This window comes from Leucoraja erinacea, chromosome 2 (genome assembly GCF_028641065.1).
Source record: "Leucoraja erinacea ecotype New England chromosome 2, Leri_hhj_1, whole genome shotgun sequence".
Lineage (NCBI taxonomy): Eukaryota > Metazoa > Chordata > Chondrichthyes > Rajiformes > Rajidae > Leucoraja > Leucoraja erinaceus.
In genome coordinates, this window is record NC_073378.1 from 136,299,323 (window position 1) to 136,327,305 (window position 27,983).

Sequence of the window (27,983 nt, forward strand, 5' to 3'; positions counted from 1 at the left end):
CACTTTTACAGTGCACTAGTTTTCAGTTCAGTTTTAGTTTATCGTCACGTGTACCGAGGTACAGTGAAAAGCTTGTGTTGCCCAAAACCTGTCAGCGGAAAGAGTATGTTTACATATTGTGTTGTGCTGCTGTAAGTAAGAATCCCATTGTTCTGTCTGGGACATTTGACACCAAGACCAAAGATCTTTCACCAAAACACTGTTGAAGATAGATACAAACTCAGCGGGACAGGCAGCATCTCCGGAGAGAAGGAATGGGTAATGATTCAGTTTGCAAGCCAGGTTGCAAACTTCCTCCCTGACAGACATGCTGCCTGACCCGCTGAGTTCATCCAGCTTTTTTTGTGCCTTTTATGTTCAACAATATCTGATGCAGCCCAGCAAATTCATGCAAGTCAGCAAATTGTGAAGAAGGGTCTGGAACCGAAACATCACCCATACCTTCTCTCCAGAGATGCTGCCTGTCCCACTGAGTTACTCCAGCATGTTGTATCTGTGTTCGGTTTAAACCAGCATTTGCAGTTCCTTCTCATACAAAAATTAATCTTCATGGTCATTGCCCTTTTAAGTACCTGCCGGTGGGCCCCGCCGTTGCTACTCAGGCGCTTCCCTCAGCAACGGAAAACGGACGCGCAACCGAACTTCGTGGTTGACGTTGAGGAGGGGGGGGAGGGGGGGTTGATTGACGTGCCGGGCATCCAATGGGGAGAGGGTTGATACGGGACGTGAGGGGTGCTGGCCAATGGGCAGGGGGCCGAGGGCGGGGCTTGGGCAGCGAGTTAGTGAGGCCGGTGGGCGGGGGGTTGACGCGGGCGGTTGGCGCAGCTCGAGGCCGCCGCTGGGGCCGTTTGAATGAGGCGCGAGGGCGAGGGCGGGAGAGGGAGGGAGACGCGGCGCCCGCACAACCCGCACCCGCCGCCGCCATGGACAACGGCAGCGTGGAGGAGACGGCCGCCGCACTCGTCCGGGAGTATCTCAGCCGCAAGGTACAGGCGCTGTGGCGCAGCGGCGAGAGACATGGTGTAGGAGAGGGAGAGTGTGGAGGGAGAGGGAGAGTGTGGTGGAGGGAGAGGGGGAGTGTGGAGGTGGGGAGAACGGGAGTGGGGAGGGGAGAGGGGGAGTGGTGGAGTGAGAGGGGGAGTGTGGAGGGGGAGTGGCAAGGGAGAGGGGGAGTGGTGGAGGGGGAGTGTGGTGTGAGTGGGGGAGTGTGGAGGGAGAGGGGAGGGGGGAGTGGTGGGGAGAGGGAGAGGGAGAGTGTGGAGGGATGGGAGGGGGAGTGGCAAGGGGGAGTGGCAAGGGAGAGGGGGGTGTGGTGGAGGAGGGAGAGGGGGAGTGTGGTGGAGGAGGAGAGGGGGGAGAGGTGTGGAGGAGGGAGAGGGGGAGTGTGGAAGGAGAGGAGGAATGTGGAGGGAGAGGGGGGGCTCTCTGTGTGGAGGGAGAGGAGGAATGTGGAGGGAGAGGGGGGCTCTGTGTGGAGGGAGAGTGTGGATGGGGAGTGTGGAGGGAAGTGTGGCGGAGGGAGAGGGGGGCTCTGGAGGGGTGGGCATGAGGGACGAGAGTGGGATGAGGAAGGAGTGGGGGCGAGAGGATGAGTGGGAGGGTAGAAGGGGCGTGTGGAGGCAGGGGGGAGTGTGGAGGAGGGGGGAGTGTAGGGAGAGGGGAGACTAAGGGGGTAGTGTGGATGGAACGGTGTAGCGGGAGAGAGGGGGATGGGAGAGAGGGGGAGGTGGGAGGGAGGGAGGGGGAGTATAAGGGAGAGGGGGTGCGTTTGGAGGGAAGTGTGGTGGAGGCAGAGTGTGGGCAGGAGAGAGGGGCTCTGTGGAGGGGTGGGCATGAAGGATGAGAGTGGGATGAGGAAGTGTAGTGGAGGGAGAGGGGATAAGTGGAGGGCGCGTAGAGGGGATGTGAGGGGGCAGTGTAGGGAGGGGGGGGGTGTGTGGGGAGAGGAGGGAGTGTGTGGGAGAGAGGGGGGGGTGGGGGAGAGGGGAAAGTGTGGAGGGAGAGGGGGAAGCTTGGAGGGGGGTGTGTGGGAGGCAGAGGGGGAGTGTGGAAGAGGGAAGTGTGTATGGAGAGGGGAGTTTTGGAGGGGAGTTGAGGGAGTGGGGAAGGAGAGGGGGATCTGGAGGGGTGGGCATGATGGTTGTGAGTGGGATGAGGACGTGGCGGGGAGGGGGTGTGCAGTGGAGGAAGAGGATTGGGGCGGGGGGGGTGTGGGGGTAGAGGGAGGGGGAGTGTGGGAGGAAGAGGGGTGCTCTGTGTGGAAGGGGAGGATGGGGAGAGTGGAGGAAGATGAGCAGAGGGGATTTGGGGGAAGGGGAACGGAGAGAGGAGTGTGGGTGGAGAGGGGGAGTAGGGAAGGAGAGGGGGGGGTGACTAGAGTGGTGGCGTCTGGGGAAGGGGTGGGATCAACGGTGGGGGCAGTGTCTGTGGAGTGGAGAGGGTTGAGTGTGAGTGAAGAGGGGTGGGGGGAGGTCTGTGAGCGAGGGCTCTGGCACTGGAGAAAGAGGAAGATGCACCGTGTGGAATGGAGGGGCTTGAAGGCAGAGGACGGAGGGGGTGGGGTATGTGTGCAGGCTGATGGCTGATCATCCAAAACCAGTACCAGATTCCTGCTATTTCCCCATATCCCTTGAGTCTTTTTGCCCTAAGAAATCTAACTCTTGAAAACATCCCGTGAATTGGCCTTCACTGCCTTCTGTGGCAGAGAATTCCACAGATTCACAACTTTCTGGGTGAAAAAGTATTTCTTCATCTCAGTCCTAAATGACCCATGCCTTATTCTTAAACTGTGACCCAACATCATAAACATTTTTCCTGTATCTAGCCTGTCCAATCCTTTAAGAATTGTATTTGTTTCTATAAGATAACCTCTCATCCTCCTAAATTCCAGTGAATACAAGCCCAGCCGACCCATTCTTTCATCATATGTCAGTTCCACCATCCTGGGAATTAATCTGGCGAACCTACGCTGCACTCCCTTAATAGCAATAATGTCCTTCCTCAAATTGGGAGACCAAAATTGCACACAGTACTCCAGGTGAGTACAACTACAGTAGGACCTCCTTGCTCCTAAACTCAAATCCTCTCGCAATGAAGGCCAACATGCCATTAGCTCTCTTCACTGCCTGCTGTACCTGCATGCTTACTATCAGTGACTGATGTATAAGGATAACCAGGTTTCGTTGCACCTCCCCTTTTCCTAACCTGACATCATTCAGATAATAATCTGCTTTCCTGTTTGTGCCACCAAAGTGGATAACCTAACATTTATTCACATTATACTGCATATGCCATGCATCTTCCCACTCACCCAACCTATCCAAGTCACCTTGCAGCCACATAGCATCCTCATTGCAGCTCACACTGCCACCGAGCTTTGTGTCATCCGCAAGCTTGGAGATGTTACATTTAATTCCCTTGTCTAAATCGTTAATATATATTGTAAATAATTGTGGTCTCAGCACTGAGCCTTGCGGCACCCCACTAGTCACTACCTGCCATTCTGTAAAGGCCCTGTTAATTCTTACTCTGCTTCCTGGCTGCCAACCAGTTCTCTATCCATGTCAATACCCTACCCACAATACCATGTGCTCTAGTTGTGCACACTAATCTCTTGTGTGGGACCTTGTCAAAGGCTTTTTGAAAGTCCAGATACACCACATCCGCTGCTCTCCCTTATCCATTCTACTTGTTACATCCTCAAAAAATTCCAGATTAGTCAAGTATGATCTCCCCTTCATAAATCCATGCTGACTTTGACTGATCCTGTCACTGCTTTCCAAATGTGCTGCTATTACATCTTTAATAATCGACTCGAGCATCTACCCCCTGGGTAACTGGTCTATAATTCCCTGTTTTTTCTCTCCATCTTTTCTTAAAAAGTGGAGTTACATTGGCTACCCTCCAGTCCACAGGAACTGATCCAGAGTCGAGAGAACATTGAAAAATGATCACCAATGCATCCACGATTTCTAGGGCCACCTCCTTGAGCACTCTGGCATGCAGACCATCAGGCCCTGGGGATTTATCTGCCTTCAGTCCCAACAGTTACCTAACACCATTTCCTGACTAATGTGGATTCCCTTCAGTTCCTCCCTCGCACTGGATCCATGGTCCCCTAGTATTTCTGGGAGTGGGTGAGGCGTGCAAGGAGGGGTGGTGGTGTGTGTAGGGAGGGGAGGGAGGGGGCAGGTCCTATGGGTGAGGGAGATAAGAAAGGGGAAGGAGTCCATTGAGGAGAGGGAGTGGGGTCTGTGTGGATGCTGTGGTCGGGCAAGAGGAGGGAGGGAGGAGGTGGGGATGGAGGTGACGGGGACTGTGGGTCAAGGAGGGGCTTCTAGGGGAAGGGTGGGGACTGTGGGGCTGGGGCGGTGCCTGTGCAGGGGGTGGGGAAGATTGCATTTCGAAAAGGATGTGCACCAAGGGAGAGAACACACGTCAAGAGTGGGTGGGGGGGGGGGGGGGGGGGGGTACGGGGGTATTGGGGGGGGGGGTGGGGGTGGTGGGGGGGGGGGACAGAATGTGTACTGCAAGGGGGAGTAGCGCGGGAGTCCAGGGTCTATGATCCATGATTTGTAAAATGAGAGCCTTAGTATCGCCTTCCCAGTCTAGCACTGAGTGGGGAGGGATGGATAAGGTGGGTTGTGGTTGCAGGACTGGATTGGGCACAGATTGAAGGGGGCAATGTTTGGGAGAGGGATACAGTGATAGACCAGGCCCATGGCTGGGATAGAGCCAGGGTGAGGAGTTGAAGCAGGTGTTGTATGACCAGTTTGTGGACATAATGAGGGGTTAGGCAGAATATTGAGAGGTGGAAAGGCCTTCAGAGGGTTCTGATTCTGAATGGCCTTCTTCTCCTGGATTAACAAGTGCTTGAGCATAGTAAAATAGATTGTGATCAAAGCAGCCAGATCACTATGTACCTTCGATTTTCGAGCATCTGCAGTTCCTTCTTAAACACAGCCATATCACTGTAATAGATACAAAAAACTGGAGTAACTCAGCGGTCAGGCAGCATCACTGGAGAAAAGGAAGAGGTGACATTTTGGGTCGAGACCCATCTTCAGACTGAGAGTCGGGGGGGGGGGGGGGGGGGGGGAAGAAATGATAGATATAGACGGTGATATATAGAGAGATATAGAACAAATGAATGAAAGATATGCAAAAAATAACAATATTCAAGGAAAGATGGAGCCACAATGGTACATTAGTTGTGGGCTAGGTGACAGCTCAATCACTGTGTTTGGTGAGGAATGAGGAGGCAGCATGGATACTACTCCAATAAATTGCCCACCATGCTGCTGATGGTAAAAGATTTGGAACGGGTAAAAACATTAGAGATGGTCAACAATCTGAAAAGTCACCTATCCATATTTTCCAGAGATGCTGCCTGACCCCAGCACTTTGTGTTCTTTTTCTGAGGGGAAAAACAGAGTAAACTAAGAAAAACCAGATTTACCTTTCAAAAAATAATCAAACTAGGAAAAACATAAAGGGCAGGAGTAACTCAGTGGGTCAGGCAGCATTTATGGAGGATATGGATAGGTGGCGTTTTGGGTCGGCACCTTTCTTCAGACTGACTGTAGTGGAGGGAGGGGGAAACTATTGGAAAAGAGGCTGGGATGGGACCAAGCCTGGCAAGTGATAGGTGGATACAGTTGAAGGGGTGGATTTATTTGCAGGTGGGTGGACTTCTTCTTCTTCTTTCGTGTCCAATTCTATGTTTCAAATGTTGACATCGCTGTCATCGTCCGTCCTGAAAAGGACGCAAGCTTCCGGGCGACAATCAGTAGGAGCCATCGCTTGTTGCAATAGATGATGGTGGTAGCAGAAGTAGCTCAGGATACTTCCAGTTTCCAGCCCCGCGACATGGACGCCGCCAAAGGCAAGAGATGACAGTGATATAGGTGGAAGAGGATGGTGGGGAGGGGGAACGGAAGGCAGGATAGTGGGAGAAATGGGTGTGCCCCAGAATGGGGCACGAGGAGAAGAGGGGAACAAACGAGGGGGGTAATCAAGCCAAGGTCATTGGTTAAGGCAGGTATGTTCTACGATTGTCTATTTCCACTGAAGGCTCGGATTGTCAATTATATGGAGATGTTCAGAGAACCCAGTGGGTTCCTTGTGCATTTGGTGTGTTGATGGCCCAGGGTTGGAATGAAATGTGTGCCTGTGATTTATCTTTATCTTGAGCTTACAGGCTCAGTAATGAGGAATAACATCAGCAGCAAGCACTGAGATGGGAAATAACTTCCTTATTGGCTGTTCACTGACAGGCAGACTTTATGTATATTCTGTAAACACAGCTTGGCATGTACCAGGAATATAAAGGGGTTTTGTGGCTTTTCGTTTTAATAGAAAGCAGGACTGAAATATTAAAGGCATATCTGGAGAATATGGACAGGTAACGTTTCGGCTTGGGACCCTAATTCAGACTGACGAAGTCTCAAACCGAAACATCATTTATCCATGTTCCCCAGATATGCTGACTGACTGGCTGACTCTAGCATTTTTTTTTGTTGAAAACCAGCATCTTCAGTTCATTGGTTCTGCATACTGAAATATTAAAGGCAATTTTCTTGACTCCTCCACACTTGATTACTTGAAACAGCATGGAAAAAGGCTCTTCAGCCCACCAAGTCCACGCTGACCATCGATCATCTGTTCACACTAGTTCTATGTTATCCCACTTTCACACCCACTGCCAATACATTAAGAGCAATTTACAAAGGCCAATCAACCTATAAACCCGCACGTCTTTGGGATGTGGGAGGAAACCCGAGCACCCAGAGAAAATCCATACGATCACAGTGTGAGCATGTAAACTCCACACAGACAGCATCCAAATTCAGGAAATAATCAGTCTGAAGAAGGGTTCCAACCTGAAATGTCATCTATTCCTTTTCTCCAGAGATGCTGCATGCTGAGCTACTCCAGCATTTTGTGTCTATCTTTGGTGTAAACCAGCATGTGTTGTTCCTTCGTACACAATTAACCCGGGACTGGTGCTGTGAGACGACAACTCTACCAACTGTGCCATTGTGCCGTCCTAAACTATTAGGCTTAATCATGTGAGATAATAAACCTTTTCTATGTTCTGGGCAAGACTGAGAGTTGGCCACATCAACCAAAAAAATCTGTCGGTGCATACATTTCCTAAAACATTGATTTTTAAACTTCCAGCAATCCAGTGCAATAAACAATTTGACATCTCTAGTCACTGTAAATCAGTGGTTAAATCAGTAGTCTTCATTTAAGCCAATACAGGAGACAAACAGATACGGAAAATTAGTTTCTGCCTAAAGGACATGAACAGCTATGGTCCACATTAAAAAAAAAAACAAGAACATTTCCAGTCCACCTGAGCTACATGCAAACAGCTGCAAGATAAAGATGAGCAGAGAAATTAATATTTGGCTTATAGGTTGATGTGTGAGAATTTTTTTGATTGATCATTAGTACGCTGGGTAGCGAGGGAGCTTTTTAGCTTAGATGCACATCACTTGACTTGAATTGAACAGGGACCAATATCTTATGCCCCTGTCCCACTTAGGAAACTTGAACGGAAACCTCTGGAGACTTTGCGTCCCACCCAAGGTTTCCGTGCGGTTCCTGGAGGTTGCAGGTGGTTGCCGGAGGTTGCAGGTTGTGGAAGCAGGTTGGGAGACTGACAAAAACCTCCGGGAACTGCACGGAAACCTTGGGTGGGGCGCAAAGTCTCCAGAGGTTTCCGTTCAGGTTTCCTAAGTGGGACAGGGGCATTAGGGAATCGATAACTAAATAATTAAGGTTGGGCACCTGGTAGAGCTGCTGCCTCACAGTGCCAAGACCCAGCTTCGGTCCTGACCTAGGATGCTGCCTGTGTGAAGTTTGCACGTTCTCCTTTGAACGCATGGACTTGGTGGGCCGAAAGGCCTGTTTCCATGCTGTATCACAAAGCTAAAGGCTTTGACATGCAGTAATTGTTGCATTTATAAGCAAATACAACAATAATTAGCCTCTAAATTGCCCCTAGTGTGTAGGGAGCGGATGAGAAATTGGGATAATACAGATGGTTTGCGTGGGCAAGAGGGTCTGCTTCCATGCTGCAACTCTAAAACTAGAAGGTAAACTGGGAGTGGTCAGTGTGTGGGCTCTGGTGAGTGGGCATTAAGAGAAAGGAGAAATTAGTGGTGCATGATTAGCAAATTGCATAGGTTAACTGTAGTCGTCAGGAAGACAGGAGCTCAGGAGCCAGTGAGGATACTGCCAATTAGCGTCAGAGCAGGCAAAGATGGTTAAAACCGAAGGCTCTTCATCTGAATGCAGGCAGCATACAGAATAAGAATTAATGACATGAATAGAAATAAACGGCTGCAGTATCAAGCCATTGCAGCGATGCAGTTGCATAGTGACCAAGGCTGGAGATTTAAAAGAGAATGAAAGAGACGCAGGTAGCTTTAATTTGAAGAGTGGGATAAAGGCAAGAGAGATGAAGGCTCTTGGCTAGGAACGTCAAGTTGTAGATACAGTAGTAGTGGATAAGGCCTGGATGGAGAGGATGTTTCCACTAGTGGGAGAGTCTAAGACCAGAGGTTTTAGCCTCAGAATAAAAGGATGTTCCTTTAGGAAGAAGATGAGGAATTTCTGAAGTCATAGGGTGGTGAATCTGGAATTCATTGCCTCAGGCTGTGGAATTGATATTATTAATGCAGAGAGAAATAGATTCTTGATTAGTGCAGGAGGCAGGGGTTATGGGGAGAAGGCAGGAGAATAGGATTAACAGGGCGGGATAGATCAGCCATTATTGAATGTTGGAGTAGACGATGGGACGACAGGCCTAATTCTGCTGCTATCAGTTATGAACCTATGAATCAGTGAAGACATGCCAAGGAGCTGAATGGGTTGATTAGAGGGGGAGGAGCGTGTGTTTTAGCCTCCAAGCAGTTCTGGCACTGCAGAGTATAATATGTATATCAGAGATTACATGTGAAAGTGTACTACAACGGCCACAAGGGACTCTAATTTACTTAGCGACTGAGCATATCCATTGAGCAGTAATAGTGTGGAGGATGAATTTATGGCTGTACAAGAATAGTTTTATCTTGATCCGTATGTTGAGCTGTCATTGACGGAGCTGGTTATTTTAATGTCATGTGTTATGGGAAAAGGTTGATTAATGATTGATGAATATTTGGGTGATTGGAGGTAATTGGAGACCCTTGGACCATATTTAATCGGACTTTACTGGACTTTATCTTACACAAAATGTTATCTATCTGTACACTGGATATCTCGATTATAATCCAGTATAGTCTTTCCACTGACTGGATAGCACGCAACAAAATGCTTTTCACAGTACTTCCATGCATGTAACAATAATCTCGTCCACTCCCAACCATCCATCAGCCATTCACACTAGTTACAGAATTATAAAGTTATGTAGCACAGAAACGGGCTCATTGGCCCAACTTGATGCCCCATCCATATTAGTCCCACTTGCTTGCATTAGGTCCATATCCCTTTAAACCTTTACTATCCAAGAGCCTATCCCAATGACTTTTCAATGTTGTTATGGTTCTGTTATACCGCTTTCTCACCCAATTCCTACACACTAGGGGCAGTTTAGAGGCCAAATAATCTACAAATCTGCATGTCTTTGGGATGGTAGGCTTGGACAAATGTTGAAAATGATTTTGTTCAATTCGAAACTAGGGTGGCAAATTATCTGAAGCAGTGCCTAGTATTTGGAATGGCTGGATTCTTCTTCCCATCTGAGGCAGCTGACGTGGTCAATGCGGAACTTGCAAATTTTGCCACATATGGGGCAAAATATTTATGTTGATGTGTATGAAGGTACTGCAGATGCTGGTTTAAACCAAGGGTGGACCCAAAATGCTGGAGTAACTCAGCGGGTGATAGGCAGCATCTCTGGAGAGAACGAATGGATGATGTTTAGGTCGAGACCCAGAGATTTATGTTGATGTTTATTATTGTCACGTGTACTGAGGTACAGTGAAAAGCTGTGTGTTATATGCTATCTAGACAGATCAGATAAACCATTCATAAATACAATCAAGCTGAACTCAAGTATAATAGGTAGAGCAAAGGTGAAGATACAGAGTGGAGAATATTGTTCTCAGCATTGTAGCACATCAGTTCCATGGATAAAGTCAAATGTCCACAATGGGTTAGTGGTGAATTGGACAGTACATGGCCGTCTGAAGAGGGGGGTGCGTTGGGTGCGGTTGCACCCCCCCCCCCCCCTTTTTCCAGAATAAAAGCAAATCCCGAGGGAAAAAAAATTGGACCGCAATTCGGGAAAGTCCGGTTCCTTCCCGCGGGATGATTTGAAAAAAAATATTTGCGACCTGAGCAGTTCGGAGAAGTTGGTGACGTGGTAGCGACGTAAAGTGACTCCGTCTCTCCGCGCGTGCGCAGTGGGCGGGATTAGACGCCGCCATTTTCAATGCATCGCCTCGACGCTCTGGGCCTAGTTTGGGTGAGTGGGACTGTGATATATTGCGTTGCGGGAGGGGTAATCTGTCTGTTTGTTTATCGGGGGTGTTAAACTACCCGCGAATGGTCCAATCCGACCCGAGGGATGATTTTGGGGGAAAAAAGAGTGCCCGCTTCTCCATGCCGGGGCTGCAGTGTATCCCAGCACGGTGTGTCGCCTCCATCCGTGGCGTCGGAGCCTCGCCGTCGGCCAACCTGGCGGCCATGGAGCGGGTCCGCTGCCGGCGGGTGGTCCGGGAGACGGTTCTCCCGTCGCCGGGCGGGAAGGTGGAAGGACTGACTCTGAACAGTGCTGGCAGCGGCCGTGACCCGGCACCAGGTGCTGCTTCGGCCGGGTCGACGCCCCCCCCTCCCCCGGCACCCTTCCCTTGCCCACCACTGCCGGTCCCCGCCCCGCTGGCCCCTCGCCTGCCCCCCCTCCCTGCCGGTTCCTCCTCCCCTTGGTTTTGTCGGCGGTGGCGGAGGCTGTAGTGCAGGGTGACCGAGGGTCGGAGCGAATGTTGGGCCTCATGAAACAGCAGCAGCAGCGGCGATGGTTGCTGTGTGCCACTACGGAGGGGAGGCTGTGGCGAAGAGATCCCAACTGCCTCCCCCTTTGGCGGCAGCACCTAGAGGTGGAGAGGGACGGCCAAGGCAGCGGGGCGATGAATCCGGTGTTGTCCGAGGAGCGCTGACCTTCCTTCCTTCCCACCTCCTTTGTGTCTCTTGAAGACCGAAAAAGGTGAATTTATTATGGGGAATAAGGAAATGGCAGATGAGTTGAACAGGTACTTTGAATCCGTCTTCACTAAGGAACATACAAACAATCTTCCTGATATAGTAGTGACCAGAAGATGTGGGGTGGCAGGAACTGAAGGAAATTCACATTAGGCAGGAAATGGTGTTGGATAGACTGATGGGACTGAAGGCTGATAAATCCCCAGGGCCTGATGGTCTGCATCCCATGGTACTTAAGGAAGTGGCTCTAGAAATCGTGGATGCATTGGTGATAATTTTCCAATGTTCTATAGGCTCAGGATCAGTTCCTGTGGATTGGAGGGTAGCTAATGTTATCCCGCTTTTTAAGAAAGGTGGGAGAAAGAAAACAGGGAATTATAGACCAGTTAGCCTGACATCGGTGGTGGGGAAGATGCTGGAGTCAATTATAAAAGATGAGATAGCCGAACATTTGGGTAGCAGTAACAGGATTGGTCCGAGTCAGCATGGATATACGAAGGGAAAATCATGCTTTACTAATCTTTTGGAATTTTTTGAAGATGTATCTAGGTAAATGGACAAGGGAGAGCCAGTGGATGTAGTGTACCTGGACTTTCAGAAAGCATTTCATAAGGTCCCACATAGGAGATTAGTGGGCAAAGTTAGGGCACATGGTATTGGGGGTAGAGTGCTGACATGGATAGAGGAGTGGTTGGCAGACAGGAAACAAAGAGTAGGGATTAACAGGTCACTTTCAGAATGGCAGGCAGTGACTAGTGGGGTACCGCAAGGCATCAGTCTATGAAAGTAAGCATGCAGGTACAGCAGGCAGTGAAGAAAACAAATGGCATGTTGGCCTTTATAACAAGAGGAATCTAATATAGGAGCAAAGAGGTCCTTCTGCAGTTGTACAGAGCCCCAGTGAGACCACTCCTGGAGTATTGTGTGCAGTTTTGGTCCCCTAATTTGAGGAAGGACATTCTTGCTATTGAGGGAATGCAGCGTAGATTTACAAGGAAATCACCCGGGATGGCGGGACTGTCATATGCTGAGAGAATGGAGCAGCTGGGCTTGTACACTCTGGAGTTTAGAAGGATGAGAGGGGATCTCATGTTAATGGTTTGGACACGCTAGAGGCAGGAAATATGTTCCCGATGTTGGGGGAGTCCAGAACTAGGGGCCACAGTTTAAGAATAAGGAGTAAGCCATTTAGAACGGAGACAAAGAAACACTTTTTCTCAGAGAGTGGTGAGTCTGTAGAATTCTCTGCCTCGTAGGGCGGTGGAGGCAGGTTCTCTGGATGCTTTCAAGAGAGAGCTAGATAGGGCTCTTAAAAATAGCGGAGTCAGGGGATATGGGGAGAAGGCAGGAACGGGGTACTGATTGGGGATGATCAGCAATGATCACATTGAATGACGGTGCTGGCTCGAAGGGCCGAATGGCCTACTCCTGCACCTATTGTCTATTGTCTATTAATGTACATTCACTATGACTTTGCCCATGACTTAGGCAAAGTGGTGACTAGGTTTGCACAGTTACATTCTTGGAAAATGGAACTGGAAAATGTGATTTAAGGCTAAATGGCAATATATGCTGGTCTGCCAAAGTCTGTGAGAGGAACCCTGAACTGTCTGTTAATCCCCTCACAACCTACATCAGTGTACTAGCTGCGGAATGACACAGGCCTTGGACAGCGTTAACGAACTGAGGACTGCCATTAAAGATAAAGTCACACTTCCTGAGACCAAACTTGGCACTGCAAGAAGAGGTAGAAGCGGAACGACACATGCTCTGACAGCATTAACAAACTGAGGACTGCCATGCTAGATAAATTGGTCTGACGTGCTATATTCGTGGAACCAGGAATGGCATATAGGCTTAGGCCAACAAATGCCTTTGCATTAGTAGTAGGGGTAAATGGCAATATACATCCAAGAGCACCTGAATGATTATGCAGCATAATGCCAGCATGTTTGATTGTTTGATAAACTATATGATGAATTGTGAAATTTATGTATATTATATATTTTTATGTTATGGAATCAAAATCAAGAATTATAAATTCACATTTCAAAAATGGTTTCACGATTCAGTAGTACTGATTTTCAGTATTCCATAATGATATTTGAGAATACATGAGGTTGCATGCAAATTCACATTTCAATAATCCAGTTTCTGTGTACCTGTAGTACATTCCATTGCATTTATGTGAGAAATACCGATTTCCCCAACAAAATACTTATTTTCAGCCATCAAAATACGAAAATGCTCGGTGAAACTTGGCAGCTCTGCAATTATTCACAATCACATTATGTTTGAGAATTCACAATGTGATTTGCGATCTTGTTTATGAGTCATCATGGAACTAGAATTTGTTATAATATGACAGTAAAATAGCTTAGTTTGAAAGTGATCATAGTAATGTAAATGCACCATTTAGTTTGACGTCGATTTTCATGATGGAAATTGGAGTCGAACTAAATGTTGTATTCGCATCACTATTCCATGTTGAAATTGATGTGATGTGAAGTTGTTATGTCAGGAGGACCATTAAAGGTGCACTACATGCACTAACACAGTCTAACAGTAACAGGCAATCAAATCAACATGAAACATTTTCTAAAAAAAGGTTTTCTTTACTGCAACAACTTACAGTAATTTATTTGCATTTTTGCATGCTCCTTTATAACATTTTACATAACATTTTACAACAGTACAACTTGATTATTAAACCAAGGACAACAATTCTTGATTTTAAAAAATGACCAATATCATCCCATTCCACCCACTCATTAATCTTGACTCCGCCAAAATTATTTCTGAAATTTTGGTCATAAATTTGGTGCAAAAATGCTCAGAATGCAACAGAGAATCTAAAACCCCGGCCGCGAGGGGCTTCATGCTCGTGATGTGCGCTATGCGCACATCTATATTACTAAAAGTCTGTTCTTGACCGATTTTGGCCATCTGTGCTGCGTTTTCCGAGAGAACGCCGCCACCTACGGCATTCATTTTTGGCCACCTTGCTCAGAGTCCCCCTCCGCCGTATGTGTGCCGAGGATTTTTCCCGTCGATGAAAAATGACAGAGATATTAATGATTTTACAAAATTCCCCATTCTCTCTGCTGCCCCTGCTGGCGGCAGGGGGGGAGGGACTATAAAACCAGGAAGTGGTGTGCCTCAATCAGTGTCTGCAAGCTGGAGGAAGGCAGAGGGTCACGTTTCTCTGAGCTGTGAATAACACTGAACACATGTCCACTCTCAAATGTAAGTGTCCTTAGTGTTTCTAAAACACTTGCAGAATGTGTCTATTGGTTCTAAAATGTTTGCAAAAAGTGTTTATTGGTTCTAAAATATTTGCAAAAAGTGTCTCTTTTGGTTCTACAAAATGCTTGCAGAATGTGGTCTTTTTTGATTCTAAAATGTTTTTTAAAGGTTCTCTTCTCCCCCCCCCCTTTCCTCTCCCCCCCCCCCACTTTCCTTTCCTCCCCCTCCCCCCCTCCCACTCCTCTCCTCTCCCCTCTCCTCTCCCCCCTCTCCTCTCCCCCCCTCTCCTCTCCCCCCCCTCTCCTCTCCCCTCCTCTCCTCTCCCCTCTCCTCTCCTCCCCCCCCCTCTCCTCTCCCCCCCTCTCTCCTCTCCCCCCTCTCTCCTCTCCCCCCTCTCCTCTCCCCCCCTCCTCCTCTCCCCCCTCTCCTCTCCCCCCTCTCCTCTCCCCCCTCTCCTCTCCATCCCCCTCCCTCCCCCTCTCTCCCCCCCTCCTCTCCCCCTCTCCTCCCCCCCCTCCTCTCCCCCCTCTCCTCTCCTACCCTTCCCTCCCCTCCCTTCTCCCCTCTCCTTCCCTCTCCCCCCCCCCCCCCCCCCCCCTTCCCCCCCCCCCCCCCCCCCCCCCCCCCCCCCCCCCCCCCCTCCCCCCCCCCCCCCCCCTCCTCCCCCCCCTCCTCCTCTCCCCCCCTCCTCTCCCCCCCTCCTCTCCCCCCCTCCCGGCCCTCTCCCCCCTCTCCTCTCCCCCTCCCTCTTCCTCCCCCCTCCTCTCTCCCCCCCTCCTCTCTTTTCTCCTCTCCTCTTTCCCACCCCTCTCCCTCCCCCCTTCTCTCTCCCCCCCTCCCCCCCCTCCCCCCCCCTCCCCTCTCCCCCCCTCCCCTCTTCCCCCCCCCCCCCTCTCCCCCCCTCCCCTCTTCTTCCCCCCTCCCTCTCCCCCCCTCTCCCTCCCCCCCCCCCCCCCTCCCCCCCCTCCTCTCTCCCCCTCCCCCCCCTCCCCCCTGCCCCCCCCCCCCCTCCCCCCCTCCCCGCCCCTCCCCCCCTTTTAGGTTCTACCCCCCCTTTCCCTCCCCCCCTTTCCTCTCCTCCCCCCCCTTTCCTCCCCCTCTCCCCTCCCCCACTCCTCTCCCCTCCCCACTCCCTCTCCCCTCTCCCTCCTCGTCTCCCCTCCCCTCTCCCCCCGCTCCTCTCCTCGCCCCCCTCTCCTCTCTCCCCCCTCTCCTCTCCCCCCCTCGTCCTCTCCCCTCCCCTCTCCTCTCCTCTCCCCCCTCTCCCTCCCCCCCCCTCTCTCCCCTCTCCTCTCCCCCCTCTCCCTGTCCCCCCTCTCCTCCTCCCCCCCTCCTCTCCCCCCCTCCTGTCCCCCCCTCCTCTCTCCCCCCTCCTCTCCCCCCCTCCTCTCCCCCCTCCTCTCCCCCCTCCTCTCCCCCCTCCTCTCCCCCCCTCTCTCCCCCCCCCCCCTCTCCTCTCTCCCTCCTCCTCTCTCCCCTCCTCCCTCTCCTCTCTTCTCCCCCCTCTCTTCTCCCCCTCGTCTCCTCTTCCCCCTCTCCTCTTCCCCCCCTCCTCTCCCCCCCTCTTCTCTCCCCCCCTCTCTCCTCTCCCCCTCCTCTCCCCCCTCCCCCTCCCCCTCTCTCCTCCCCCCCCCTCCCCTCTCCCCTCTCCTCCTCTCCTCCCTCTCCTCTCCCCCCTCTCCTCCCCCCCCCTCCTCTCCCCCCCTCCTCTCCTCCCCCCTCCTCTCTCCCCCCTCCTCTCTCCCCCTCTCCTCTCCCCCCTCCTCTCCCCCCTCCTCTCCCCCCCCTCCTCTCCCCCCCTCCTCTCTCTCCCCCCCTCCCCCTCTCTCCCTCCCTCCTCCTCCCTCTCTCTCTCCCCCCCTCTCCCCCTCCCTCCTCCCCTCTCTTCTCCCCTCCTCTCCTCTTCCCCCTCTCCTCTTCCCCCTCCCCCCTCCTCTCCCCCCCCCCTCCATCTCTCCTCTCCCCTCTCCCCCCCTCTTCTCTCCCCCTCCTCTCTCCCCCCTCTCCCCACATCTCCTCCCCCCTCTCCTCTCCCCCCCTCCCCCTCCTCTCCCCCCTCTCCTCTCTCCTCCCTCTCCTCGCCCCCCCTCTCCTCTCCCCCCTCTCTCCTGGGTCCCCCCTCCTCTCTTCTCTCCCCCCCTCCTCTCCCCCCTCCTCTCCCCCCTCCTCTCCCCCCCTCCCCTCTCTCCCTCTCCCCCCTCCCCCCCCCCCTCTCTCTCCCCCCCTCCTCTCTCCCCCCTCCCTTATCTCCTCTCTCTCTCTCCCCCCTCTCCTCTCCCCCCTCTCCTCTCCCCCCTCTCCTCTCCCCCCTCTCCTCTCCCCCTCTCCTCTCCTCCTCCCCCCTCCTCTCCCCCCTCCTCTCCTCTCCCCCCTCTCCTCTCCCCCCTTCTCCTCCGCTCTCCCCCCCTCTCCTCTCCCCCCCTCTCCTCTCCCCCCCTCTCCCTCTCCCCCCTCTCCTCTCCCCCCCCCTCTCCCCCCCTCTCTCCTCTCCCCCCCCTCTCCGCTCCCCCCTCTCCTCTCCCCCCCTCTCCTCTCCCCCCCTCTCCTCTCCCCCCCTCCTCCTCTCCCCCCTCTCCTCTCCCCCCCTCTCCTCTCCCCCCCTCTCCTCTCCCCCTCTCCCCCTCTCCCCCCTTCCCCCTCCCCTCCTCTCCCCTCCCCCCCTCCCCCCCCCTCTCTCCGCCCCCCTCTCCTCTCCCCCCCCCCTCTCCTCTCTCCCCCCTCTCTCCCCCCCTCTCCCCCCTCTCTCCCCCCTCTCTCTCCCCCCTCTCTCCCCCTCTCCCCCCCTCCCTCCCCCCTCTCCCCTCCCCTCCTCTCTCCCCCCCTCCTCTCTCCCCCCCCCCCCTCTCCTCTCCCCCCTCCTCTCCCCCCCTCTCCTCCCTCCTCCCCCCCCTCTCCTTCCTCTCCTTCCCCCTCTCCTCTCCTCTCCCTCCCCCCCTCTCCTCTCCCCCCCTCTCCCTCTCCCCCCCCTCTCCTCTCCCCCCCTTCCCCTCTCCCCCTCCCTCCCCCCCCTCTCCTCTCCCCCCCCTCTCCTCTCCCCCCCCTCCCTCTCCCCCCTCTCCTCTCCCCCCGCTCCTCTCCCCCCTCTCCTCTCCCCCCTCTCCTCTCTCCCCCCCCTCTCCTCTCCCCCCCCTCTCCTCTCCCCCCCCCTCCCCCCCTCCCCCTTCTCCCTCCCCCTCCCCCTTTCTCTCTCTCTCTCCCTCTCTCTCCCCCCCCCTCCCTCCCCCCTCCCCTCCACACACATTTGTAATGCTGTCATGCCACCCGCCTTTCTGAAAATCTTCATACGGGCCTGCAGTACCCTAGCTTACGGAAGGACACAAAGTGCTGGGGTAACTCAGCGGGTCAGGCAGCATCTCTGGAGAACATTGCTAGGTGACGTCTTCAAATTTAAAAGGATAAAAAAGGCTGTTTTGGCAAACTAAAGTGATGAATTTCAGCATTGATACCTGCCACAGATGAGAGCTGGCTCCTGAGATTTGGAAAGTGGCAACATTTTCCAAGGTCTTGTTCATGGACCTATCTTGTCAGGGCTGGTTGATGGACAAACACTGCTTTGTGCGAAAGGACACAAAGTGCTGGAGTAACTCAGTGTTTAAGAGAGAACTGCAGATGCTGGAAAAATTGAAGTTGGACAAAAAAGCTGGAGAGGTGAGGCAGTATCCATGGAGCGAAGGAATAGGCGACGTTTCGGGTCGAGACACAGTGGATCAAGTAGCATCTCTGGAGAACTTGGATAGGTGACGTTTTGAGTCGGGACCCTTCTTCAGATAGAACATTATTATTGTCATATATGTTCAGATGTGCATTCAGATATATATTCACATTTAATAATGTTCAGAAAACACATTTTTTACAAGGCTAATGCTCTCTGTGCTTCAATGAAAGAGCTGACTTGGAGCGTGTACTTGTACATCATCATCTAGAAAAGTACAACACAGGAACATGCCATTCGGCCCACAATATCTGCCAAGCATGATGCCAAAATAATCTAATCTCATTTGTTTGCACATGATCCTCCATTCCTTAAATATTCATGCCGATCTAAAGGCTTCTTAAATGCTGCAATCATATCTGAGTATACCACCACCCCTGGCAAAGTCTTGCAGGCACCCACCGACCCGCGTGTAAAAAAATAACTTGCCTTGCACATCATATCTTATTATATACTTAAAACTCTGATCTTGGAAGTGTGTGGGTGGGTGTAATCACATCTGCTCGAAAGAACGACGCCCCAACGGTAGCATTTTTTCATATTCCGATAGAGATTTATCCCGTGGACTCTGAAAGTGCCTCATCTGAAAAATTCATGCATTATTTCTCAAGTTATGAATCAAAAATTTCAAAAATCTGCTATAACTTAGAAAATAAAACGTTGGTTGATGATGTGATCACGTCACCATGGCTGCACGCTGTGTTCACGCGCTGCAAGTGACGTCGCCCGGACGCGTCGTTCGCAAGCCCACCCCGGGTGTTCACAAATATGAAAGACCTATGGAAAAAAAAAAACCCCCGCTGTCTTCTTGCTTGAGTGAAGTCACCCCCCCCCCCCCCCCCCCCCCCCACCCCCCCCCCCCCCACCCCCCCCCCCCCCCCCCCCCCCCCCCCCCCCCCCGTCTCTGGCCCTGCCTGCCGCCTGCAGCGAGGTAGCCAGTGGCAAGGGATTATTGCCTTCCGGAAATAGCCCTCCCCTTTGATAACGCGCCCCCCCCACCCACCCCTCAAACTCTACCCCCTCCCTCTCTGTCCCCCTCACGCTCCCTCTCTACTCCCCGTGCCTCCCGTGGGGGCAACGGGTAGGGGATGGGTGCATTTTGCTGCCGGGAGCAAGGGAGTATTGCATTGGGGAACCAGCCCTCCTTGTGATGACATGGCCCCCCACCCCTCAAACTCTACCCCCCTCTCTGCCCCCCGCTCCCTCTCTGCCCCCCCTTACACTCCCTCTCCCCACCCCTCTCTCCCCTCTCTCCCTTCCCCTTGAGAGAGGGAGAGGATAGAGAGGGGAGGGAGATAGGGATAAGGAGGGAGGGAGAAAAAAAGGAGGAGAGAGGTAGGGTTGAAGGGAAAGGGGGAGGGAGGGAGAGAAAGAGGGAGGGGGGGAAAGAGAGAGAGGGATGGCGGGATGGAGAGTGGGAGGGAAAGGGGAAGAGAGAGTGAGGGAGGTTGAGCGAGGGAGAGAGAGAAGGAGCGAGGGTGGGAGAGGGAGGCTTCCAAAATGGCTTCTACATCATCATCTGGTGCTAAAAGCAGGAAGCAGCCATTCAAACAGCAGTATACAAAGAGATGGCAATGATTACACTGTCAAGTAAGGTGCGTAGAAGACATGTCAATTGGTAGCAAAGTTATGCATTCTTGTATTCTTACATGGGTATGACCGCACATAAACAAAAACCCATTTATTTCAGCAAAATGGCATTGTAAAAATACTGATTTCATCAGCAAAACAGTGATTTTCAGGTACTAGAATATTGAAATGCTCTGACAAAACTTGGCAGCTCTGCCTAAGAGCCAAATCTAACTCTCTCTTGAAAGCATCCAGTGACAGCCTCCACTGCTTTCTGTAGCAGAGAATTCCACAGATTCACAACTCTCTGGGTGAAAAAGATTTTCTTCATCTCAGCCCTAAGTGGCCTACCTTTATTCTTAAACTGTGACCTCTGGTTCTGGAGTCCCCCAACATTGGGAACAAGCATTTTCTTGCATCTAGGCTGTCCAATCCTTTAAGGATATTATATGTTTCTATAAGATATAACCATATAACAATTACAGCACGGAAACAGGCCATCTCGACCCTTCTAGTCCGTGCCGAACACATAATCTCCCCTAGTCCCATATACCTGCGCTCAGACCATAACCCTCCATTCCCTTCCCATCCATATAACTATCCAATTTATTTTTAAATGATAAAAACGAACCTGCCTCCACCACCTTCACTGGAAGCTCATTCCACACAGCTACCACTCTCTGAGTAAAGAAGTTCCCCCTCATGTTACCCCTAAACTTCAGTCCCTTAATTCTCAAGTCATGTCCCCTTGTTTGAATCTTCCCTACTCTCAGTGGGAAAAGCTTTTCCACGTCAACTCTGTCTATCCCTCTCATCATTTTAAAAACCTCTATCAAGATCCTCTCTCATGCTTCTAAATTCCAGTGAATGCAAGCCTAGTCGACCCATTCTTTCGTCATATGACAGTCCCGCCACCCCGGGAATTAACCTGGTGAACCTACGCTGCATACCTTCAATAGCAATAATTCCTTCCTCAAATTAAGAGACCAAAATTGCACACACTACTATAGGTGTGGTCTCACCAGGGCCCTGTACAACTGCAGTAGGACCTCTCTACTCCCAAACTCAAATCCTCTCGCAATGGCCAACATGCCATTAGGTTTCTTCACTGCCTGCTGTAACAGCATGCTCACTATCAGTGACTGATGTACAAGCACACCAAGGTTTTGTTGCACCTCCCCTTTTCCTGATCTAACACCATTCGGATAATTTGCCTTCCTGTTCTTGCCACCAAAGTGGATAACCTCACATTTATCCACATTATACTGCATCTGCCCACTCACCCAACCTATTCAAGTCACCATGCAGCCTCATAGCATCCTCCTCGCAGCTCACACTGCCACCCAGCTTTGTGTCATCTGCAAACTTGCAGATGTTACATTTACCTTGTCTAAATCGTTAATATATATTGTAAATAACTGACGTCCCAGCACTGAGCCTTGCGGCACCCCTGCCTGCCATTCTTAAAAGGACCCGTTAACTCCTACTCTTTGCTTCCTGTCTGCCAACCAGTTTTCTATCCATGTCAATACCCTGCCCCCAATACCACGTGCTCTAATTTTGCACACTAATCTCTTGTGTGGGACCTTGTCAAAGACTTTTTGTCCAGATACACCATATCCACTGGCTCTCCCTTATCCATTGTACTTGTTACATCCTCAAAAAATTCCAACAGATTAGTCAAGCATGATTTCCCCTTCACATATTTAATAATTGACATCGGTAGTGGGGAAGATGCTTGAGTCAATTATTAAATATGCTGCTATAACATATTTAATAATTGACTCAAGCATCTTCCCCACTACCGATGTCAGGCTAACTGGTCTATAATTCCCTGTTTTCTCTCTCCCTCCTTTCTTAAAAAGTGGAGTTACATTGGCTACCCTCTAGTCCACAGGAACTGATCTAGAGTCGAGAGAACATTGGAAAATGATCACCAATGCATCCACGATTTCCAGGGCCACCTCCTTGAGCACTCTGGGATGCAGACCATCAGGCCCTGAGGATTTATCTGCCTTCAGTCCTAACAGTTTACCGAACACTATTTCCTGACTAATGTGGATTCCCTTCAGTTCCTCCCACTAGATCCTTGGTCCCCTAGTATTTCAGGGAGATTGTTTGTGTCTTCCTAAGTGAAGACAGAACCAAAGCACTTGTTTAACTGTTCTCCCATTTCCTTGTTTCCCAATATAAATTCACCTGTCTGTGATTGTAAGGGACCTACATTTGTCTTCACTAATCTTTTCCTCAATGCGCTAGGTTGGGAGATCAGGTCTACACCCTCGCTTATGGGAGGACCATTTTGTAATCTGCTGACAGTGGGGAGTAGCTATTCCTGAATCGGGTGTTGCTTTCTAGCTTTTGTTCATGCTGCCCAACAGAACGGAAAAAGATGGATGGACCTTGATTATGTTGCCTGCTTTCCCGAGAACTAAGGGTCACAGTCTCAATACAAGTGCTTAGCCATTCACAATCGAGATGAGAAGAAAAAGATTGGTAGATGCTAAGTGAATCAGTTTGCTATTGGGTTTGTGTAGGCGTGTGGAACTGAAAAGATCAGCTTTGATCTTATTGAATTGTGGAACAGGCAGAAGGCTGTGTGGCCTATTTATATTCTTTTGTGTGTTTCTTTTTCAAAAGCAATATATGGTGAATGATGGAGGTCTCAAATAAGCCAATTGGGGTGTCACGGTGGCACAGAGTTGCTGCCTAATGGGCCTGTCCCACTATGTCAGCTTTTTAGGCGACTGCAGGAGACTATGCAATCACCACATGTTCGCGGGTGGTTGCCGGGGAGTCGCCTTCATGGTCGTGAGGGGTTCCCGCATTCTGGGAACTAGTCGTGGCCTCATTATGGTCGCCGCAAATTTTTCAACATGTTGAAAAATTAGCGGCGACTAGAATGAAGCCGCCATGAAGAGTAGCGAGAATTCTTGTGCCGTAGGTGGGTCGCCAAGTGGCCCTAGTAGGTTGCCAGGAGGTCGAAGGTTCTCGTAAGTTGTAGCCGGTGCTGACCGGTGAATTTCATTGGCTCATTGGGGGAAAAAAAAGGAAGCAGTAGTTTTCAGAACCAAGGATAACCGACCGGTAACGTTAAATGTCTGCCGAGCTTCACAGCCGTGTATCTCTGGCTTCTTAAAAATTGTCTCCACTCCTTCTCCCCCCTCTATCCCCCTCCTTTAAAGGACTTGCCTTACACTGTGCTTTAGCTGTCTTAATTACAGTGCCAACCTTCCTGTTCATCGCGGTATCACCTTGGCTTTGCATCTTGTGAATTTCACTCAGACCGCTCCCTCCCGCTTGCCCTATCCCCCGCTTGCATATCGGGCTGGTGAAGGAAGCGATGTGTATGTGTGTATTCCACTCGTTTCAGTTGCCGGTTTTTCAGGCGACTGCCGGCAACTTAACAGTCGCCTGAAAAATCGCCTAAGTGGTACAGGCCCATTACAGCGCCAGATACCCGGGTTCGATCCTAACTACAGGTGCTGTTTGTACAGAGTTAGCATGTTCTCCTTGTGACCGTGTGGGTTTTCCTCGGGTCATAGAGTGATACAGCGTGGAAACAGGCCCTCCGGCCTAACTTGCCCACACCAGCCAACATGTCCCAGCTACACTAGTGAGCGTGTCGGGTGGCACCGTGAGCCGGCAGCCTCGCCAGCAGCTGTTTGTCCTATTGACTTTTTTTTGTTTTTGTAGTCTAAAAGTGTTTTAGAGTGGGGGCGGGGACGGGGGAAACTTTTAATCACTTACCTAGGTGGAACGCGACTTTTCTCCTAGTCACATTTTTGCCCTCCCTTGCGGCCTAACAGCTTGGATTGGTGCGGCCTCTCCCGGAGTCGGGCCCAGAGATTCAGCAGCGGGCGCAGTGCGCACTTTCCATCGTGGAGCCAGGTGATCCCTTGCCGGGGGTCGCCAGAAGAAGTGCTCTGATCACTGGCCCGCGGATTATAACATCCTGTAGCCACAGTCTATGGAGCTTCTAGCCCCGGGTGGGGCGCGGGCTTTCCATCGCGGAGTCTGGGATCCCTTGCTGGGGATTGCCAGAGAAGAGCTCCGACCGCCGGCCTGCGGCCCATAACATCGTGAAGCGGCAGTCTCCGGTAGGAAGCGGCCAATTCGGGACCTGCTAGCCACGGAGTGTCCGTCAGTCCCGACATTGGAGTTTTAAGCAACCCGACGAGAGGGCCTGTACATCGGGCCGTCCATAGCGGCGACTGCGGAGGGTTCATGGCCCCGATCACGGGTGAACAAAGGAGGAGGACTGACAAAGTTATTGCCCTCCACCGTAGTGAAGAATGTTGATTCCACTGTGGTGGATGTTAATGTTGTATTGTATTGTGCTCTTTTTGATTGTGTGGCTGCATGGTAAATCAAATTCCACTGTACCTTAATTGGTGCAAGTGGCAATAGATGTGACCTTGAACTTGTCCCACCTGGCCATGTTTGGTCCATATCTCTCCAAACCTGTCCTATCCATATACCTGTCTAACTGTTTGTTAAATGTTGGGATAGTCCCTGCCTCAACTACCTCCTCTGGCAGTTTGTTTCATACACCCACCCTTTGTATGAAAAATCGACCCTTCAGATTCCTATTAAATATTTTCCCCTTCACCTTAAACCTATATCCTCTAGTCCTCGATTCACCTAATTTGTGCAAGGGATACTGTGCATCCGGTTTCCTCCAAATTCCAAAGTTGTACAGGTATGTAGATTAATTGGCTTTGGTAAAAATGCAAAATTGCCCCCAGTGTGTAAGATAGTGCTAGTGTATGGGGATAGCAGGTTAGCGCGGTCTTGTTGATTCGAAGGTCCATTTCTACACTATCTCTGAACTAAATAGTAAATGCTGGAAATACTCAGTATGTTAGGCCGCATCTGTTGAGAAAAAATTGTTAATGAAAGCTCAGATGAAGGTCATTAACTTGGAATATTTTCTCTGTTGCCCCCTCCATAGATTTGCCTGTTCTGAGCGTTTACTGATTTTTGATTTGTTATCAATTCTTGCTTATTTTCCTCAGTGCTTTGTTTTAAGACGAGAATTCTGGAGGGACAGTGTACTGGTACCTCTAAAAAGTTAAAAACTAGATTGATGTTCAGCATTCAATAGTGTTTTGTGAACTATTATATGCCTGCCGGCATTTTTTATCGACCATTAAAGCACTGATTCCCTGCCTCTGTGGACAACTTAGTGTATTTTGAGGAAATGGTCTTTTAGACAGACATTGTTGAATTGTATTGGACTCCCTGGAGAGTGATAAGGATAGTTAAACTTGACACACGGCAGTACAGACCCAGTGAAGATGAACTTGCATTTATTGAGAATCAGGCCAAATGCTGTCAGGTTTAAACATGCACAGAGTGTTAATCTTGTACAGTAACATAGGATGGAAGTATAAAAACAAGCCAGGTGTGACATAAGAAGGAATTGCATTCCAACTGAATTATAACTTTCATTATTATTTCATAATTCATTTCATTAGTGAATTTTTTAATTCATTTGTTCTGTATCTCTCTATATCACCGTCTACATCTCTCACTTCTCTTTCCCCTAACTCTCACTGAAGAAGGGTCTCGACCCAAAATGTTATCTATTCCTTTTCTCCAGAGATGCAGTCTGACCCGCTGAGTTACTCCAGCATTTTGTGTCCATTGTTGAATTATGACTTTGTATGGTACAGTTATAGAATCAATGTGTAGGAAGGAACTGCAGATGCTGGTTTACACCGAAGATAGACATAAAAAGCTGGAGTAACTCAGCGGGACAAGCAGCATTTCTGGAGAAAAGGAATAGGCGACCCTTCGTTCCCAACCCGAGACGTCACCCATTCCTTCGCTCCAGAGATGCTGCCTTTGCCGCTGAGTTATTCCTGCCTTAGTGAGCCTAGCTTCATTATAGAATCATTGTTATAGAAGGAGGTTGTTTGTTTAGTTTAGAGCTACAGCATGGAAATAGTCCTTTTGGTCCACCAAGTCCCTGTCAGCCAGTGATCACCTGTACACATGTTCTATCCTACACGCTGGATGTGACCTGCAGTTACATGGAACGGCTGAGCAGTAGTAGAGGACACCAAGGCTATGCTTGGCCAGGCCGACCCTGGAATGCCGCCAGGATAATGGACCTTCATGGTCATGTTAAGAAATTCTGCACTTCCAACAACTGGGACTTGCAAATGGCATCTGGCCTGGTGATTGTTGTATACTGTTTCAGTGTACTTTTCGAAGCACACTTGTACTGTGTTTATGTATAGTAATACCTGTACTGAACTGAATGCACAAATGAATTTCCCTGTATCTTGGAGCATACAACAATTTACAGAAGCTATTTAACCCACAAACCCACACGTCTTTGCAATGTGGGAGGAAATTGGAATACTTGTGGGAACATTTTGGGAGGAAATAGAAAACCCACGCGGTCACAGAGAGAACTCCACACACGCTTAGCATATGAGGTCAGGATCAAACATGGGTCTCTGGCGCATTGAGGCAGCAACTCTACTGCTGCGCCACTGTGCTGCACTATCGTATCTGTACAAATTGTTTGCAGAGCAGCGCAGTTAGTCCAAATTTCCTGCTCTTTCCTAAATAACTTGTATTTGTGCTTGAATAAGGCAGTCCTTAATATTTATCCTTGGGATGTTCCAATGAGCTCAATCACCAATTAAGACTTTTGGCTGGCCTCATGGATAGGAAGGGAACGGAGGGACAGGGGTTTTCTGTAGGTACATAAGTGATGGTCTTGACATCATGTTCAGCACAGACATTGGACCGAAGGGCCTTTTCTCATGCAGTGCCGTTCTATGTTTTATAAATACTATTTATTTTTACTTGAAAGATATTAAAAGCATCCAAATAAAATAGATAATCAATGGTTTTATTGATTTAGTGTTCAAGATGGCGGCGCTGCCTTAGCAGCTGTGGCGCGCCTGCAGTCCGTCTGTTTTTTTTCTTTTTGTGTTGTTCTTTTGGCTTGTTTTAGTTCATTTTTGGTTTATTGTGTATGTGTGTGGGTGGGGGGGAGAAAACATGTTTTTGGTCTCTTATTTGGGGGGGATGCGACTTCTCTTGTCGTATCCCCCGTCTCCATCTCCGCCTGCGCCGAAGCCTAATAGCGGAGCTGTCGGCCTCGGAGCTGGGGCAGTAGCGACCCGAACTCGGAGTGGGCAGCGGCAGTGGCGACCCGACATCGTCGGGAGCTCGCAGGTTGGTGACCTGTTCTCCGGAGCTCCCGCGACAACAGCTGTGTCCTCTGGACTGGAGGGCCGCAGCTTCGGCGGCTTCGACCACCCCGGGCCGCGAGGTTGAACCGGCCCGTTCGCGGAGCTTGGATTCAGCCGCGGGACTGACATTACTTACCATCACCCGGCGGGGTCACAACATCCGAAGCCTGGATCGCCTCGGCGCAGAGGGAGAATAAGAAGAGAAGAGACAAAGACTTAAGACTTTTGCCTTCCATCACAGTGAGGAGTATTCAACTCACTGTGGTGGATGTTAATTTGTGTTTTTTGTGTGTTTTTGCCATTTTTTACTATATGTAGGACTGCAAGGCAACAAAATTTCGTTCAGACCGCAAGGTCTGAATGACAATAAAGGCTACTTTGACTTTATTGGTATATTGCCATGTGTGCAGAGATACAAAGCAAAACGTTTTGGTATGTTATCCAGTCAACTTAGAGCATGCATGGATATATTAGGAACTTAGAACTAGCTTTATAGCACAGAGAGCCATACGGCAAAGTTTAAAGGAAAGATGCAGGGCAACGTTTTTATGCTGTTTGGAAATGGGGGGGGGGGTTGGGGTGGTACAATGGTGAGCAGATACAATGGTGGGATGTATAAAACGTATAAAACAGGGAATGGTGGGATATAGAGTCTGTGCATGTGGATACAACATAGTCTTGGCATCATGTTCGGATGAGACAATGGGGACCATTGGGTTTGTTTTTGTGCCGTACAGTTCTAAGTAACCATCATAGTGCAAAACCAAAGTCCGTAGTGCTGATGATACAAAAGTGGGTGGTTTTGCAGATAGTGGAGATGTGAAAAATTGCAGCAGGAGCTTGATCAATTGGCCAGGTTGGCTGAGGAATGGTTGATGGAATTTAATACAGAGAAAAGTGAGGTGTTGCATTTTGGGACGTCTAACAAGTGCAGGACCTACACAGTGAGTGGTAGGCCTTTGGGGAGTGTTGTAGACAGGGATCTAGGAGTACAGATACATGGTTCCTTGAAGGTTGAATCGCAG

The 27,983-nt window shown here is 50.4% G+C and overlaps 1 protein-coding gene across 1 annotated transcript in view; it reads left to right on the forward strand.

Moving 5' to 3' along the window:
• Positions 1-830: 830 nt before the first annotated feature.
• The window catches only part of mindy4 (MINDY lysine 48 deubiquitinase 4), a 210,121-nt gene continuing 182,968 nt past the window's right edge, over positions 831-27,983 (forward strand). Inside the window, exon 1 of the mRNA XM_055649066.1 lies at positions 831-986. Within this exon, the coding sequence (XP_055505041.1) occupies positions 924-986 (63 nt within the window). The 5' untranslated portion in view covers positions 831-923. The remainder of the gene's footprint in view (positions 987-27,983) is intronic.